This window comes from Stegodyphus dumicola, chromosome 10, assembly GCF_044657685.1.
Source record: "Stegodyphus dumicola isolate Sdum_Otavi_A_Nest chromosome 10, ASM4465768v1".
Classification (NCBI taxonomy): Eukaryota; Metazoa; Arthropoda; class Arachnida; order Araneae; family Eresidae; genus Stegodyphus; species Stegodyphus dumicola.
The window spans coordinates 136,037,578-136,053,627 of NC_140777.1; the positions used below are offsets into that span (position 1 = coordinate 136,037,578).

Here is a 16,050-nt window from a genome sequence, read left to right on the forward strand (position 1 = left end):
ACGATAAAATGTCTTTAGTTTTGAAGAATATGTTCTCTTTTAATCTGGAGATTGCGCACCTTTTGAATACTGGTACATCGTGATAACAGTTGTATTCTTTGGATAAACATCAATTGAAAGGAGACGTCATCGACTTGCTGATAATCAACTCCCAAGCTTTGATAAAAACTCACATTTTTGGCACAGAGTAAGAGAGTGTATTTTCATGCATTTCTGGTACACATCCAGGAAATTAAAGTTAATTGTTAATGTACTATTATTGCAAATTAATTCTGAGTAAGTTTCTTTTTTAAAATTAGAAATAATTTATAGAATTCTTTAAGAAGTTTCAAGAATTTAGGAGCTTCAAAAATTTATAAAATATGTAGTTTGTGTCATTCGAAATAACATTAATATTAAGGCTCTTAAAATATGTTGTTGAAATAATACTACTCTCTAGAATATAATTAATATTAATTCTTTAAAATATATTTTCTGAAATAATGTTACACTCATTTGTTCGAGTCACCAAGTTCATGTACTAAAGTCCAATCCGCTAATAAGTATATTAGGGTTTTAGACTGTTTTGCAAATTGTAATGCTTTACAAATGACCAGGAGTGATTTTCAGAATATTTTCTTGACTAGAAAGAAATATCTTTCAATTTTGAATTCTGAATATTTTTGGAAATATATACGTATATATATATATATATATATATATATCATCTTTATTTCAAAATGCATATTAATAAAATAATTAGTTACTGAATTGTAATAGGCTGTTAAAAATGAATCATGTATTGATATTCGATGATATAGATCTAGATATATATATTTTCTAAAATACCAAAATGATTAGCGATCCTGACTGCCGTAGCGATATGCCCGGGTTCGAATCCCTGAGAAGCCATGGCTATAACTTCCGTCCCTTTATATAGGAGGCAATGGTGGCCACTTATAAGGTGCTTCCATAATGAAATAGCCACCACTTCCAGCCCTTGCAGTGGCGCAAGGCTAATGGCTATTAAATAAAGCGCTCGGCCATTGGGAAAAAAATGTCTGCCAGCTTTTAGGGGATCGTCAGTCTCTCCAGAGGATTTTCGGCTCTTTGCATATTTTCAATGTCTCCATGCTGCATGCACACACTATACATGTAAAAACATCCATATCTTCTCCGACATTCGACTCCGGAGTCTTCGGTAAGGCAGTTAATGTCTCTAACCACTATTTCCGGTTGAGCAGCAAATTTAGATGCTGTTTTTCTTTCTTTTGTTGTTTTTCCGCCCTCTTATTTTCTTCCCTCTAGTTTATTTATTCCAGCGGTATCAGTCCCTCCATATTTGAGGAGGCAATGAAACTTTTCAAAATTTTTGTTATAAATATACTCCTGACATAATTCAATAAAGGTAATACAACCAAATATCTTCACTTTTGCGCCGTCAAGAGTTTTGTTTGCTACTTGAAGTTGTTTATTTGATTTATTTAGCTTTTCAAAGATATCGGCTAAATAACTCACAAATGCCTTATCATCAACCGTTAACAGATTTTTCATTTCAGGTTTGGGGCGTAAAAAATAACTAAGAGTATCAGATAGTACCATAAATCTTTTTAAGCAGTTCCCTTTCGACAGCCGTCTTACTTCAGGCTTAAGTCCTATGTAGTCTTCATTTTGTTCTTCACAAAATAACTTGAAGAGACGTTCACATTTGGCACTAGCTTTAATAGCATTGATACACTTTATAAAATTTAGTACTACATTAAGAAGAGGCGGAATGTTTTTAGCTATCAAGTTTTCCCTATGAATAACATAATTCACAAGAAGCATTTCTGGATTCTCATCTTTCATCAATTTTACGCAACCCTTTTTCTTCCGCATCATAGTAGGAGCACCATTTACAGCACAATTTTCCATTGGTATATTTTTGACATCTAAGTCATTTTTAGCTTACTATAAATATCTTTGTAGGTAGTGGTGCTTTCTAATGATTTACAGAAGAACATTTCTTAGACAAAATCACCTTTCTCAATATATCTTACATAAGTTATAAGGACGGCCGCACAGTCTCTCAAAGTTGATTCAGCCCATCTGCACCAAAATTTTTCTTTTTTCAAAAATTGTTACTGTTACGTATTGTTACTTACTGGCATAGCTTTAACGTCTTTGTCGTCATTTTCTAGAACCGTTTTAAGAAATGCTGATATGGACGGTTTGATTATATTATATCCTGATAGTATGACTTTTCCGAGATGTAGTGATGAATAATGAAATATAATAACTAGCCTTAACCAGTTGTACGATTAACATAAGTACGATTAACAGTTGCTTTATTAGAAGTAGAGACTTTAATGTTACTCATATTTCAAAATTTGTTTTTAAGGTTTGAAGATAATTCAAATCTGAATTAATATGAGCATTATGTTTCGCCTTCAGATGTACCTCAAGGCGCCTTCATTTCATTGATTCGTTGGTCAGGCATTGTTGGCATAAAAGACAAAAAGGTGACCGTTCATCGGAATGAACCCAAATTTTAATATTCCTCCAAGTACTGATGAGCATTTTTTTGTGCTTGCACGACTCATTTCACTAAGGGCTTAAAGAAATAAATATCAGATCAATTAAAAACTTTGTCATATCGATAAATATAAACAAAGCTGAAAGCAGCTGCTGTTGACATTCAAGAGAAGAATAATATACTTATTGCCGTTCCTATAGTAAAACATAAAATGAATTCGTTGGCTGACATGTGCGAGAAACGTCTGGAAAGCGTGTCAGCTATTTAAATGCCCTTTAAAAGCACTTAAATGTCCATGTCTACAACTGGAAATTCTAACGCTCCTTGTCTTCTTAGACTCTGAAGGAGCCCCTTTTCGAATTTCTCCCCTTAACAATCGAATGGCCCCCACGCTGGAAAACACTACCTTAGACTATCCAAACTTGGTAACATTGCGTCAGCCCTGGTATAAAAAAGGCCTCTCTTTCCTTCCGTGGTCGAAGAAGGACTCTCGGTGCTATATGCTGCAAAAACACTATACTTACAAACAGCTCGAATTTCCGGACCAAAGTTATAGTAATCAATCAACTGCTGTTGATAAACAGTGTTAGAATCCAGTGACAAATGCAGGCTCTGTTATAATTTTTGTTAAGCTGTAAGAAAAAACTTCATTACCTCTTTTTGTTTGCAGGACTGTTGAGTAATTTGTGGTAATGTCTTAGCTAAAAAAGAGATTTTTTTGTTTTAGGCGAAACGCAGTTTATTTTTGCTGAAACTTTATATTTTTTATGTACAGATGATATAAAAACATTGAGAGAAAAAGAAATGTTTAGATGCTATTTTTTTGAAAACTACAGCACACTGAATATTTTTTATTTGTGGCTGTAAAAAGAAACAGATGGGCTTAACTCTGCATTTTCTACATGCGTTTACCGGAACGAAGTAGAATGGTAACTGACAACTATGGCAAATATGGAGGAGGGGGAAAGTTAAATTTTTGTGGAATTCCTTGCGCCATCTAGTGAGGGAAAGTAATGCTTTAAACTGAATTCCTAACAGCTATAACACCTAACAGCTCTAACTTATCACCATTACAATAGAGCGGCGCCTTTCTTTCGTTTAATAAAATTACTGAAGTGTCCGATTGAACCATAAACTTTGAAAACTTTTTATTAACAATACTTTCTTTAAAAGCAATAACGCTGTTCTAAGAAATAAGAACAATATATTTCATTTGGGAAAAAGAGTCATTCTGCCTTACGTACAGATGCTACTCAAAAACATCGTTAAATTGTATTCAACAGCAGTTAAAATGGATATTTTCGTTGAAATATGGTACCCGGAATTTTTCGTGATTACAATACTTCGCTTACTTCGTATAAGGAAGTAAAAATAGAGATTCCGGCAGGACCTGTAACAGAGCTCAGGCTTTAATTTTTTAAATGTAATAGATGCCACTAATGAAAATTATATTTACATGAGACATATTTCGTATAAAGCAGAAAAAATAACTCAAAACTTGATTTTTCTATTCCTAAACTTTCTTGAGCTAATGCAGCTCCCTCTAGTGTGCATCATGATAACCAATTATGCAATTTTCCTATTTCTGTTCACTACTTAGATATTTTTCTGATGTGGAGGTACATGGTTTTGAACCATAGGCACTCCGTAACTTATAATCATTGGCATTGAGTTTCTTTATTAATCAGGGAGAGGGAATTTCATAGTTTCGGGGGGTGGAGGAGAATGTGATCAACCCTTTATTCAACTATTAAAAGTATTTAATTTTAGTTTAGGAATATAAAAAAAATTACCTTAATTCAAGGTTTGGTATTTAGCAAAATTTTCTATACTTTCTATTGTTTAATTGATAAAATACTTTAAAAAATAATCTATCTATCTATCTATAATCTCTAGAATAGGATTATTCAAATGATCTTTACAGTTTTAACTATTTTTCCCTCTCATTTTATTATATATATATATATATATATATATATATATATATTCCGATTTTATGCACTATTATTATAAATATGTTGACACTGACGCGTCGGGGAAATCAGTCATCTGTGAGTACATATTTAAATTTTATCATGTTTGTTTCTGTGCATAGCAAATGTAATTTATTAGTTTGTATTCAAGGATAGGTTGCGATAAAACACGATTCCCAAATTATCGAGCATCTGCTAAAGGAAAATTATTTCTCCTTGAAAAGTCAATTCTCCTTTTCCTAAATAAACAATACTTTAATTATAATTTTTTCGTTTTGCTTCTAGTGTAAAATGTTTTAAGCATTTACCTTTCCTCTGTATAATTTTTAATGCATCATACATTTGTTCAGGCAAATTTAATAGCATTTTTAATAGTTGCTATTCGTCAGTTCAATTTGAGTTTTATATTTCACACTTCTAAATTAATTGAGATTCATACTAATTTAATATACTTTATTTAAATTACAGTAATATTGAAATACTGTTCCTAGGAGGTAATTAAATTCCAATATCAAATATACATATACATAATTTATTTACTAGTGGATTAATTGAGTATATTATTCCCTTTGAGAATTCTATATAGTGCATTGACTTAAATTCATCTCGCTTGAAACCTATCTGCTTGGCTTAAACTCATCCGTTTAACATCATAATTCTTATTTGAGTAAAAGAGGAAACACCTTAGCACTTATTAATTATTGTTAACTGATAGGGGATTGGTTTGTTCCCCTTGAAAAGTTAAACAATTTCCGATCAATGACGATAATTACTTGGGTTATTGATTATTTTTTTCATTTTTCAAAAGTTTCCATTTTCAATTTTTTCATGGTTCCTATGGGATGTTTCTTTTTAAAAAACATTTTTGCAAGATTCATTTTTTTAAATGCTTATAAGTTACTTCATTCAATTAAAATTCTACTAAGTTTCTCAAAGGAGATAATACGCTCAATTAATCCATTAATCAATAAATTATTATTTTATTACTTTGATGTTTTTTCGCAAGTATTAGGCAATTTATTAAGATTTATTAATATTTTTTAATTCAGTCCTTGATATATATTTGTCATAATTTTGAAGCACACTCGCAATGGCTGGAACTCTTAACAGCTTTCGATTGCCTGAGCAGACAATAATAGTTGAAAGTAAAAACTATGATGACGCAGTTAACACACTTGAGCTTGAAGAATCTCCAGTCTTTATCTTTGCACATATAAAATCATCTCAGGAAATATTTATCCAATCATAATGAAGTTCGATACATTTGTATGATTCAATCAGAATTAAAGATGATAAATTTCTATGTACATTGGTTTTTAACAAGAAATGACGCAGGCATTTTTAAAGAAGCAAGGCAGGGAGATATTAGCAGTGTAGAAGTTAACAGAAGAGTGCAGCAGAATTATGACGTAGTTATTGTGTCAAGAGTATATATACTAAGTTTGATGTAATTGTAGAGGCAAGCTATGGTTAATATTAGTTTCAGTTGCCCTTTTTCAGTAGCGTTACATAATATAGAAAGATCTCGAATTTGGGCGAACAGATTAATTTAGGGAGAGAGCACCAAATATAGAATGTTAGGAATGATCTCCTAGGAATGGAAAAATGAGTACATAGGGCAAAAATGATTGAATATAAAGTTTTTCCTATAAATAGCCATGTAATTTAATATTTTTCCTTCAAAGTTACCTAAATAAAAGAATTACTTTTCACATTTATATAACTTTTGTTTTCTTGGTTTCATTTACAAGTTGTATTTTGTAAAATACACACGAATACATTTTAAACCTTATCGGATCTATTTCTAATTTTGTATTTTTAACGCTTAGGAATGTGCTTAAAATTTTACATAATTGAAACACTTTAGGAAGATCTGACAAATGTCCCATTTGCCTGTGCAGAAGTCAAGCTCCAATAAAGGATAAAAATAGATTGCACCGTTGCAAAATATAATTTGCTTTTGAAGCGAGGACAAATGTGCAGTGGTGCCATCTGTCGTTCTAAGAGAAAGTTACATTCACTCAAATACTATAAAAGATGAAAAATCTTAATGCAGTAGATCTTTAGCAGTCCTGGTTATTTGCTATATTTTAGTCCAAGGGAGCTTTGTCTCTGAAGGACTATGGTTTTCGTTTTACGATTTTGGTTCGATTCACTACAAGCGGCGAATCACTTTTCAAACTGTTGCCACAAAGTATTATCGCCATGTGTTATATTTGGAAAATTTAAATAATGAAAAATCGGCATAAATGTATGTATATTTCTCGCATTGCGATAAAACAACGGTCCATAGAGCCATCGAATTTTGAATGACGTAATCCTCTTACGAATATGGGCATATGGAAGACCAAATTTGAAATTTGGAATTTGTTTTATTATCGGTTTCATATTTTGTAAAACCTTAACGAATTTTTGAGTAACAAACTCTACGATTTAAAAGCGAGTAATGGCAATACTCTACGGGGAAAAAATTTTTTTATCTCCAGCGCGCGGAACTGTGTATCGAAAATTCTAAAGATATGCTCATTTTAAAATTATTTGCGACATTGCTATTTAACTGAATTTTATGGTTTAAGTGCAAAGAACATGATATTTAATAAATAAAGGTAACAACACAAAACGTTAAAAAAACAGCACTTTGGACGTAATTTAAAATCTCAAAATCCTTCAGAATTTTTTTTTTTTTTTTTTTTTTTTTTTTTTTTTTTTTTTATGTTCTGTTACAGTTTACAGATCCATTACAGTTTCTTCCCATCTCTCATACTGTTTCTAGCATTCTCTTCTTTTTAATAAAGGTGAAACCTTCATCAGTTTAACTTTTTTATTGGTGTGCTGGAAAAAGAATGGCCTTTGTTTGTATCATTCTGTGAAGTAGTATATTATTCTGTATATCCAGGCGTTAAATTCATCCAAAGCCCGGTTGAACTATTTCTTAGTTTTACAATGAAACTGTAACTCCTGCTGGAGCCCCAAGTAAGACGAGGTCCAATATTTTATTTTTTTATTTAACTATTTATCATTAATTTAGTAACGCATTAAAGTTTTATTGATTACTTTCCAGAAATTGTGCCATTAAATTTTTATTTTAATTTAATTATTTTAATTATTATTTATTGTATTCTTTTATTAGTTATTTTTAAAATTTTTCTCCCTTTCCTAACGGTCGTTTGTTGCGGTGCAACGGACGCAACATGTTCTAATTTTAGAAATTAAGTCCTGGATGTGTGTCACATTTTTCATAAGTATGAATTCTTATGACCGAGCAAAATGCGTAATTCTACATTACTAAATGCAGCATTTTGAGGTAATATTTTTCCATTACAGTTAAGTATTTATAAATAAAATGAAACAAATATCAATATTTTCTGAATGCGCGGATTGTCAGTGGCTCCATTTAATTCAAACGACTAAATTTTACTGTATGCAAGCTAATCTAATTGAAACTTGCAGAGGAGATGTTGGGGGTCCCAGCGTTTTGATTTACGTAACAAAGCATTTGACTAAACTTGACTGTCAAATAGATTTTTTTTTCTAATTTCAAAGATTTTTACGTAGTATGATTCTAATTATTTTAATATCTCCTTATTTGTGGAGACAAGTGCATTATAAAAAGCATATAACCTTATAATTAGTGCAATATTTAAGAAAGATATTTTTTTATCAATTTTCCCCTCTTTATTAATAAATTCAATGTGTAATTTATTTCTTCAGCTAGTTTACACATAAATATCGTTAGTATAATTTTTTATAAAACTTTTTCAACGCTGTGTAAAATCTGATTATGGATTTCAAATAGTGCGTCGGTAAAAATATTTTTCTGATTTAGTTGTTAAATAACTGCATTTGCGGAAAGAAATTTTAAGCCCGCTGTATGACTAAAGAAATTTTAATGAAGCTTACAATGAATTAAATAAACATGGTTTTTACTTCTTTGTACGAAGTAAAAAGGAAGTATTGTAAACACAAAAAGTTTCGGGCATCATATTTCCAACGAAAATATCCATTTTGATCGACATCGAATGCAATTTAACAATGTTTTCTCGTGACATCTGTACGCAAATCAGATAAAAGGACTCTTTTTCCCCGAACGAATTATAAAACTGATTTAAAATGGATTCTGATGACAATTTTTCATGGCTCTGTAAGTACGTATGTGTGTATCTAGCATAACTCTAAAACAACGAGTAACCTCAGAAAGTTGAAATTTTGTATATTGTACTGCTATAACATGTAGATGCGCACCTCTTATTTTATTTGCAATCGGCCGCCACAAACATTTATAAATATATATATATATATATATATATATCAACTCTGTTACTTGGCTCAGTGAGCCCAGTTTCTTCATTTTTATATGTTTGTAAATTGTGCATTTTTGCTTTAAAATGATTGAATTATGTTGTTCTGATCTTCCGGTTAAGGTTTTTATGCCTTTATTTAACCTACATAATATAGTTGTAGAATTATCAACAATTTAAAAGTTGTTTAAGTGCGAGAAACTAAGCTTCGCAACAACAAAGTAACGTCTTTTTTATCATTGCGAATTAAATTATGCTTAATCCAGTCTGGAATTATCATTTAAGTTTTTAAATTATCCTATACATTGATTCAGCATAGCGTCCACAACAAATTAAATCAGTTTCTGCGTCTTCCCTGTCTTTTTGCCAAGTGAGACCAAAAGTAAATTTTCAGTTTTGTGCACCGAAAAATCTGTCTTCTTGCAAGCTTGTTCTTGCGTAGAAATTGTAATTTTAATCGTAAAATTTTCTTTTCTTTTTTTAAATGTATTTGGTGTTTTATGTTTTTCTATATTTTTAAATTTTTAATGAAGATATTTTGTGCTTTTATCATTTTTTCCTTGCCGCTGAGTGAGACCTGAAATAATTGAATGAGAAATACATCTCTGATGAAATTCGAGGAAATAAGTGTTTCTTATTAGTAGAAAATACTGTCGCCAGTCTGTTTGGGTGGTGTGGTGTGGTGTATTTAATTACGGCAAAGCACCCTAGGGCTATCTGCCTAAGGGGAGGGATGCCTTCGTGGAGGACTTTCTAAGGGAAACTGGTTCGTATACACGTTACACATGGGGAAAACCACGAAAAAACCCATGCAGCCAGCCCGTTCGCGGGATTCGAACCTCGGACCGAACTACCAGTGTTCAGCGAATTTACCGCTCGGCCGCTGGTGGGCTTCCAGTCTGTTTGGGATAGGGGAGAATGTTTATGAGTAGCGCATGCGCATTAGGTAACCAGCGCTGAATCGTCTGTGAAAAACTGTTTATTTTTTATTTGTTGAATTTCTTTTATACATCGTTTTAGATTTATTATAGTATTTGAGTAGAGCATGTGGCAACAATTAGATATTCGTAATTCTTCAGATGATATAATTTTTTTGCATTCTGAGTTATAAAATGAATGAGATGTAACGCTGATTAGTGAACCTAGCGTCAAAGTATCGCTATGGTAAATAAATATAGTAAATTTTAAAAAGCGCATTTATTCTACTGTGGCTTATGCGCTATCGAAGAAGTAGATTTATTTCAATTCAATAGGTTTAAATGAAATGCAGAAAAAACTGCGTATAATTTAATATTTCGTACAAGAAAGTCATGTGGTGTACACATCAGATTTTTTTATTACGCATTATAATAAATCGAATGTAAAGCTGTCCATTTTTTTTTTTTTTTTTTTTTTTTTTTTTTTTTAAGAAAATAAATGATGTGTATCTATAATGTCCTCACTGTGATGAACGTCTGATGTGCAAAACCTGTCAAGAGTTTTTTCTAAATATCTGAAAGAAAACTAAGTAATTATTTTCTTTTAGATTAGTGTTAATGGTTAAAGAAATAATCTTAAATTTATACATTTTAAAAAAAATTTCAGAATAGATATATAAATTGGGTATAGCTTTTGTAACAGAGCATTTTTATGAAAAAATATCATCGTATATTCAAATTAACATGATAATTAACCATTGTAAAATTAATAACAGTAAAACCCAGATTAACAATATGGAACTTCCCTTTCCTTATTTTTTCAATGAATGAAAATAATAGCTCCTTTTTCAGATCAATTCCTAAATGCTAACCCATATATGCAAACCATAAATTCACCCGTCTTTCCATTTCTTCTGTGTATATGATTTTATATACTGATCCTATTCTGAACTAAACCAACCATAATTCTGCAAACCGTAAATTCACCCATTCCCCCCCATTCAATCTGTATATATGTTTGTTTTACGTGCTACTCCTATTCTGTACCACACGGACCGCTTCAAGCCCCATATTAGGCACTCGCGGGTCACAGTCGAAGTTTTCCAAGTGATAAATAGTATGTTAACCATGCTACTGCCTTGGGTTCTAGTCCGAAAGGGCAGACTTTAAATTTTTTTCTGTATAACCACTACTACCCCTGAGCGTTGAGCGTGCGGGGCCACTACTCTCGGCTGTTAGGGATCGAGAGGGCGGGAAAATATCACGCCTGGAGATTTGACTGGTCATCAAAATGCTGCCCGCCAGTTCAACGCAAGTTGCTTGATGCCTGTACTGGGACTAACACAGGGTTACTCCTCCTTGGCCTGCTGGTCAGTCTAGTTAACGAAGTCAGGATTACCTGCTTACATACACAGATTCTCCAGGCTCTTGTTCTTAACCCCGCCCGGTGCCGAGGCTGCCAAGGTACAGTTCCGAGCCAGTACAATAAACGACTGCTGGGAGGACATTTCTTCTGTAGTCTTAATTTCCTGTTATACTGAGATTCTGAATTACGGAGAATGATTTTATAACGATTGGAATAATGAGGTGGCTTGTAAAATACGCATAAGAATGTATTGCAATAAATATAATATTAATAATTTACATTTTTTTATAAAAATTAAAAATAGGTTTTATAGCCCTAATAACCACGTGAGTTATTTTCATATTAAGTATTCAAAAATAATGAATACATGTTTTAGGTTCTAATCCTTTAAATGTATACCTTTAAGCAAAGCTTACAAACAAAAATGTTCATAACTGAATTATGCTTCAAAAATGTTCTCTCATTTCTAATATATATTTTATTTAGGTTTATCTGAGAAATCTATTCCTCTTCATGAACGGTGTATTACAGTTTTCTGTCATCTGAAACTTGGATGAAGATTCAACAATGCGATTCAGCAGTGTCTTGTAGTTATACTAGACTAGATCTTCAGTCAATCAACCAATATCTTTCGTTTCCTTAGTTAGGTTTTGTGCATCAGAGTTTGAGTGAAAATGTCTTTCATAGATAAAGTTAACACTCTTTACCAAAAATTTAATTTAGGACACTTGAATAACTCCAACGATGAACCTATAGCAGTAGAATTAATTCAACATTCAAAAGAATTACGTAATGAACAAGAGCAGTGTAAATTTTTACATGATGCTTTACGATTATACGAGGACCATTATGGCCCTAACCATTTGGAAGTAGCTGACATTTCGTCCTATTTAGGTCTTGTTCATACTCATTTAGGAAACTACCATGAAAGTAAAGAACTACTTGAAAATGCGCTTATTGTTTTTGACGGTAGCCCAGATGTTGATGAAATTAAACCTGCTGAAACTTTAGTTAGATTAGGAATCACACATGTGCTTTTAGGCAAAAGCGAACAAGCAGTAGAGATTTTAGCAAAGGCTTTACCAATTATTGAGAAATATTTTACACCTGATGACCTTAAAGTTGCAGAAGTTCTGTTTGATTTAGGAGTAGCTCTCGGGGATTTAGGAAATAACGAGAAGCAAGTTGAACTTTTGGAACAAGCTTTGCCTGTAATACAGAAGAAATATGGAGATGAACATTTTGAGTTAGCTACAAAATTAGCAGCTTTGGCAGCTGGCTATATGTACTTGAAAAATGAGATTAAAGCAAAAGAACTTGTAGATCGTGCACTGCCAATTATCCAGAAGCACTATGACAGTAATAATTTCGAAGTTGGAGAACCTTTCGCAAATTTAGGTGTTGTGTATGGAGCATTAGGAGAAAAGGATCTAGAAATAGAGCTATTAGAAAAGGCTTTGCACTGCTTCCAAATACAATATGGTGAAGAACATGTTAAAGTTGCAATCACTCTTACGAATTTGGCATTTACTTACGGTGCTAAAGGCGATCGCAATAAAGAAAAAGATTTACACGAAAAAGCACTACAAATTAACGAAACAGTTTATGGATCGGACCACAATGAAGTCGCTAAATCTTTATTGAATTTAGGCAAGGTTTACGGCGCTCTTGAAGAATATGAAAAAATGAAAAACTTACTTGAACGAGCCTTACCAATATTAGAATGTACTCATAGTTCTGAGACTCTTGAATTATGTGAAGCAATGATATGGCTAGCCTCAGCTTACAGAGACAGAAATGATCGTCGAACTGAAAAGGAACTTCTTCAGTGTGCTATGCCTATGCTTATTAAATATTATGGTCGGAAACATATTGTGGTTGCAGAGGCAATGGCAGATTTAGGTTTTGCGATTGGTGCATTAGGTGATTACAACAAGCAATTCGAATTGTTAACAAAAGCTCTTCCAGTTATTGAAGAACATTATGGATCGGGAAATGATGCTGTGGAAGTTATCCGAGAGGCTCTAAAGCCATTGAATAAAGACGCTCATCGACAACCAATTTGGAAAGAATTGTGTCTCCTTATGTAAATATTAAAAAAAAATACGACGCTCTGTCTTTTAGGTAATGTATTATTAATAGTTAATTATGTCTCACCTGCTTTACTGCTGAACTTCTTCTGTAAATGAAGCAAAATATCATTTTCAAATCTAAATGATATAAATCTTACCAAACAAAAATATAATTATTTCATCCTTACTATCGGAAACAAAAATAAACAAAATCAAAGCAAAAATAAACAAAATTAAAGCAAAAATAAACAAAATTAAAGCAAAAATAAACAAAAATAAAGAAAATCAAAGCAAAAATAAATAAAATCAACCTTAGATTAGAATTTTCTTCGGGGAGAGAGAATATTCACTAAATATAAACGTTTTGGCACAATTTAGATCACAATTTAGGTTACAACGAAAGTATACGTTTAGAATTAATTATATTTGAAATTCACATTTCTGTCTTGATATTTTGAATATTAAAGCGAAATAAACATGCATTTAAACCAATCAATAAAACACAAAGTATAACTTAATTAACAAACATTTCATTTCAGATAGCATAAGTATATACAGCATTATAAAAATAGCAACACATGAAAGGTATAAATATATCAAATTGGACATTATGTTTAACAGTTTCATATGTCACCCAGACAAACTACGCATCATATATACGCACTACACAACTATCTATATATACATATATCTATACCTACATATATATTTACACATAAAAGGATTCTGAACAAATTAGAAACAAGGACAGAAATAACTCATTAAAAGTCACAAATTTTTCTAACATTTCTACTACATTTTATTACTTTTGTATGTATATATACAGGCTGATACGTGAATACTGCATAAACTCACTTTTAAGGGTTAAAACGCTCCTTAAAATATAAAGCTCTGCAACCCATAGTTCTTCAGGAAACACATTACAAAGAATCATTATGGGAAACATGGCGGAAAAAAAAGCTGCATTTTGTATTGAACATGATAAATACTGAAAGAAATTAAAGAACTATTAATTTGTCTGTGATGATGTGCTCGGGAAAGTATCGGAGCTGACTGTTTAATTTTAACCAACAATATATGTGCAGAGTCATTAAGTTATAGCGATGTCAGGAAGCTGAATAAATCTTCACTGCCTTCGCCGTGTTCGAACTCCAGACCTTCCCCATACGAGTCGAGCTTGCTTCCAATTACAACACGAAGGCACACGGAAAGAAGGGAGAAAAACCTCAAGTATTTCTTCTTTTTAAAGGGGTGCTAGGGTTTAGGAGAACTAGACGTCAAATCCTGGTTGTGACGAATTATTATTTACCCCCTTTTAGGTCGAGCGTCATTTGCAGAGTCATTTAGAATTTACTGAAGTCAGAAAACTGAAGAAATTCGCAATGTTTTCGCCAGGATTCGAACTCCGGTCATCCCAAATACGCGGAATGACTTTAGCCAAAGAAATGCCGATATCGTTTTTTAATAAATGAATCCCGTCGCCGAGGCGAGAAAAGGGGTAATGATTCTATCTTCTGTACAGAATGACCCTGGTTCGAATCCAAGAGAAGGCATGGATATAAATTGTCAATACCTAAGTTCTAACGGTGGCCGCTTAGCAGTAGCCTCATCTAATAAAATGACCATCGCTTCTGGCTTAGTAGTGGCCAAAGCCTAAAATGGTTAGTGCCATTAAAAAAAAAAAAAAAAAAAAAAAAAAAAAAAAAAAAAAAACCTGGTAATCAGTATATATCCTTCTCAACGCTAATATTTCGGAAGTGAACTATAATCGATAAATTAATTAACTGTTTCTTTTATAATAACTATTAAATATAGTTAATACTGAAATTTAAAATGTTTAAAGCAAATTTAATTTTTCTTATGCAGATAAGATAAAAGTTTTGATTAATGCTTGTTTTGGATACTACGGATCATACGGATATTACAAAAGCGCACTGAAACTATCATCTGCACCAACACCAAAGATCTAATAGCAAGGAAGAAATTTTAGAAGAGCATACCGACTATCTTTCTGTATTCATGCCTTTTTCTTAATTCAATTAAAACTATAAACATCTTTTTAAAGCTCTAATTTTCTTCTTCGATATTTTCCGGCTCATAACAGTTTATGTTTTCAAAAGAAATGGAGGAAATAACATCGGAGATTTGAAAATTGGAATATCTTTTTTAAAATTGAATTTTATTATCATTTAATAGTACAAATTTAATTTTATGATTCGGCAGTTCTAGGTATTATTATCTAGTTCTAGGTAAATAAAATAAATGATTATTTTATTTAAAGATAAAATCCTTTTTGAGATCTTAAGATTCTAATTTAAAGTTTTATAACTGATTTTGAAATAATTCTAAAAAATATAAAATTATATTTTATTATAAAAATTATAAATTCAGTCCAAAGCATCATTCCTTTTTCCCCCAATACCGAACAATCAAGATTCAAAATAAGCAATTCCTCCTTTACAGCTGCTCTTTAAATTTGGCTAAAAGTCTTGAATCTAAGTTAAAAAGTTAAAAAATGATTTAAAGCTGTAAATTGTTTCTTGAAATTTTTACCTAAAGATATACAGTAAATCCTTTTCAGATGATTAAAACCTGCATAAAGAGATACAGCTTCTTAGATTAAAATTTTTGGAACATGATAAATATTTTACCATTTGAATTTTATGATGTACATGGATTATATAAAAAGAGATTTTTTTATACTTCTAACCACCATCTATCCATAATGTAGAAATTCCCTATCCAAAATGTTGAAAGTATTCATAAAGTTCTCAACCTTGTTTTGAGGAATTTTATAACTATATATACTCTTCTGAAATAAATATTTAAGGAAATAAAACCTATATCTATCTTTCTGAGCCTATTGTATGCATACTGCTATTATATATTAAAGGAATAAATATAGTTTTTCATTTGATACAATTTTCTTA

General features: G+C 31.6%; 1 protein-coding gene across 4 annotated transcripts in view; it reads left to right on the forward strand.

Moving 5' to 3' along the window:
* The window catches only part of LOC118200432 (uncharacterized), a 124,435-nt gene extending 111,271 nt beyond the window's left edge, over positions 1 to 13,164 (forward strand). For 2 of the 4 annotated variants that reach the window (XM_085825576.1, XM_035372404.2), the window contains exon 2: positions 11,535 to 13,164. In XM_085825576.1, the coding sequence (XP_085681702.1) occupies positions 11,723 to 13,138 (1,416 nt within the window). In that variant the 5' untranslated portion in view covers positions 11,535 to 11,722 and the 3' untranslated portion in view covers positions 13,139 to 13,164. Of the gene's footprint in view, positions 1 to 59; positions 277 to 11,534 lie in introns of those variants that run through there. The other 2 variants (XM_035372405.2, XM_035372403.2) reach the window with 2 other exon arrangements.
* The last annotated feature ends 2,886 nt before the right edge of the window (positions 13,165 to 16,050 follow it).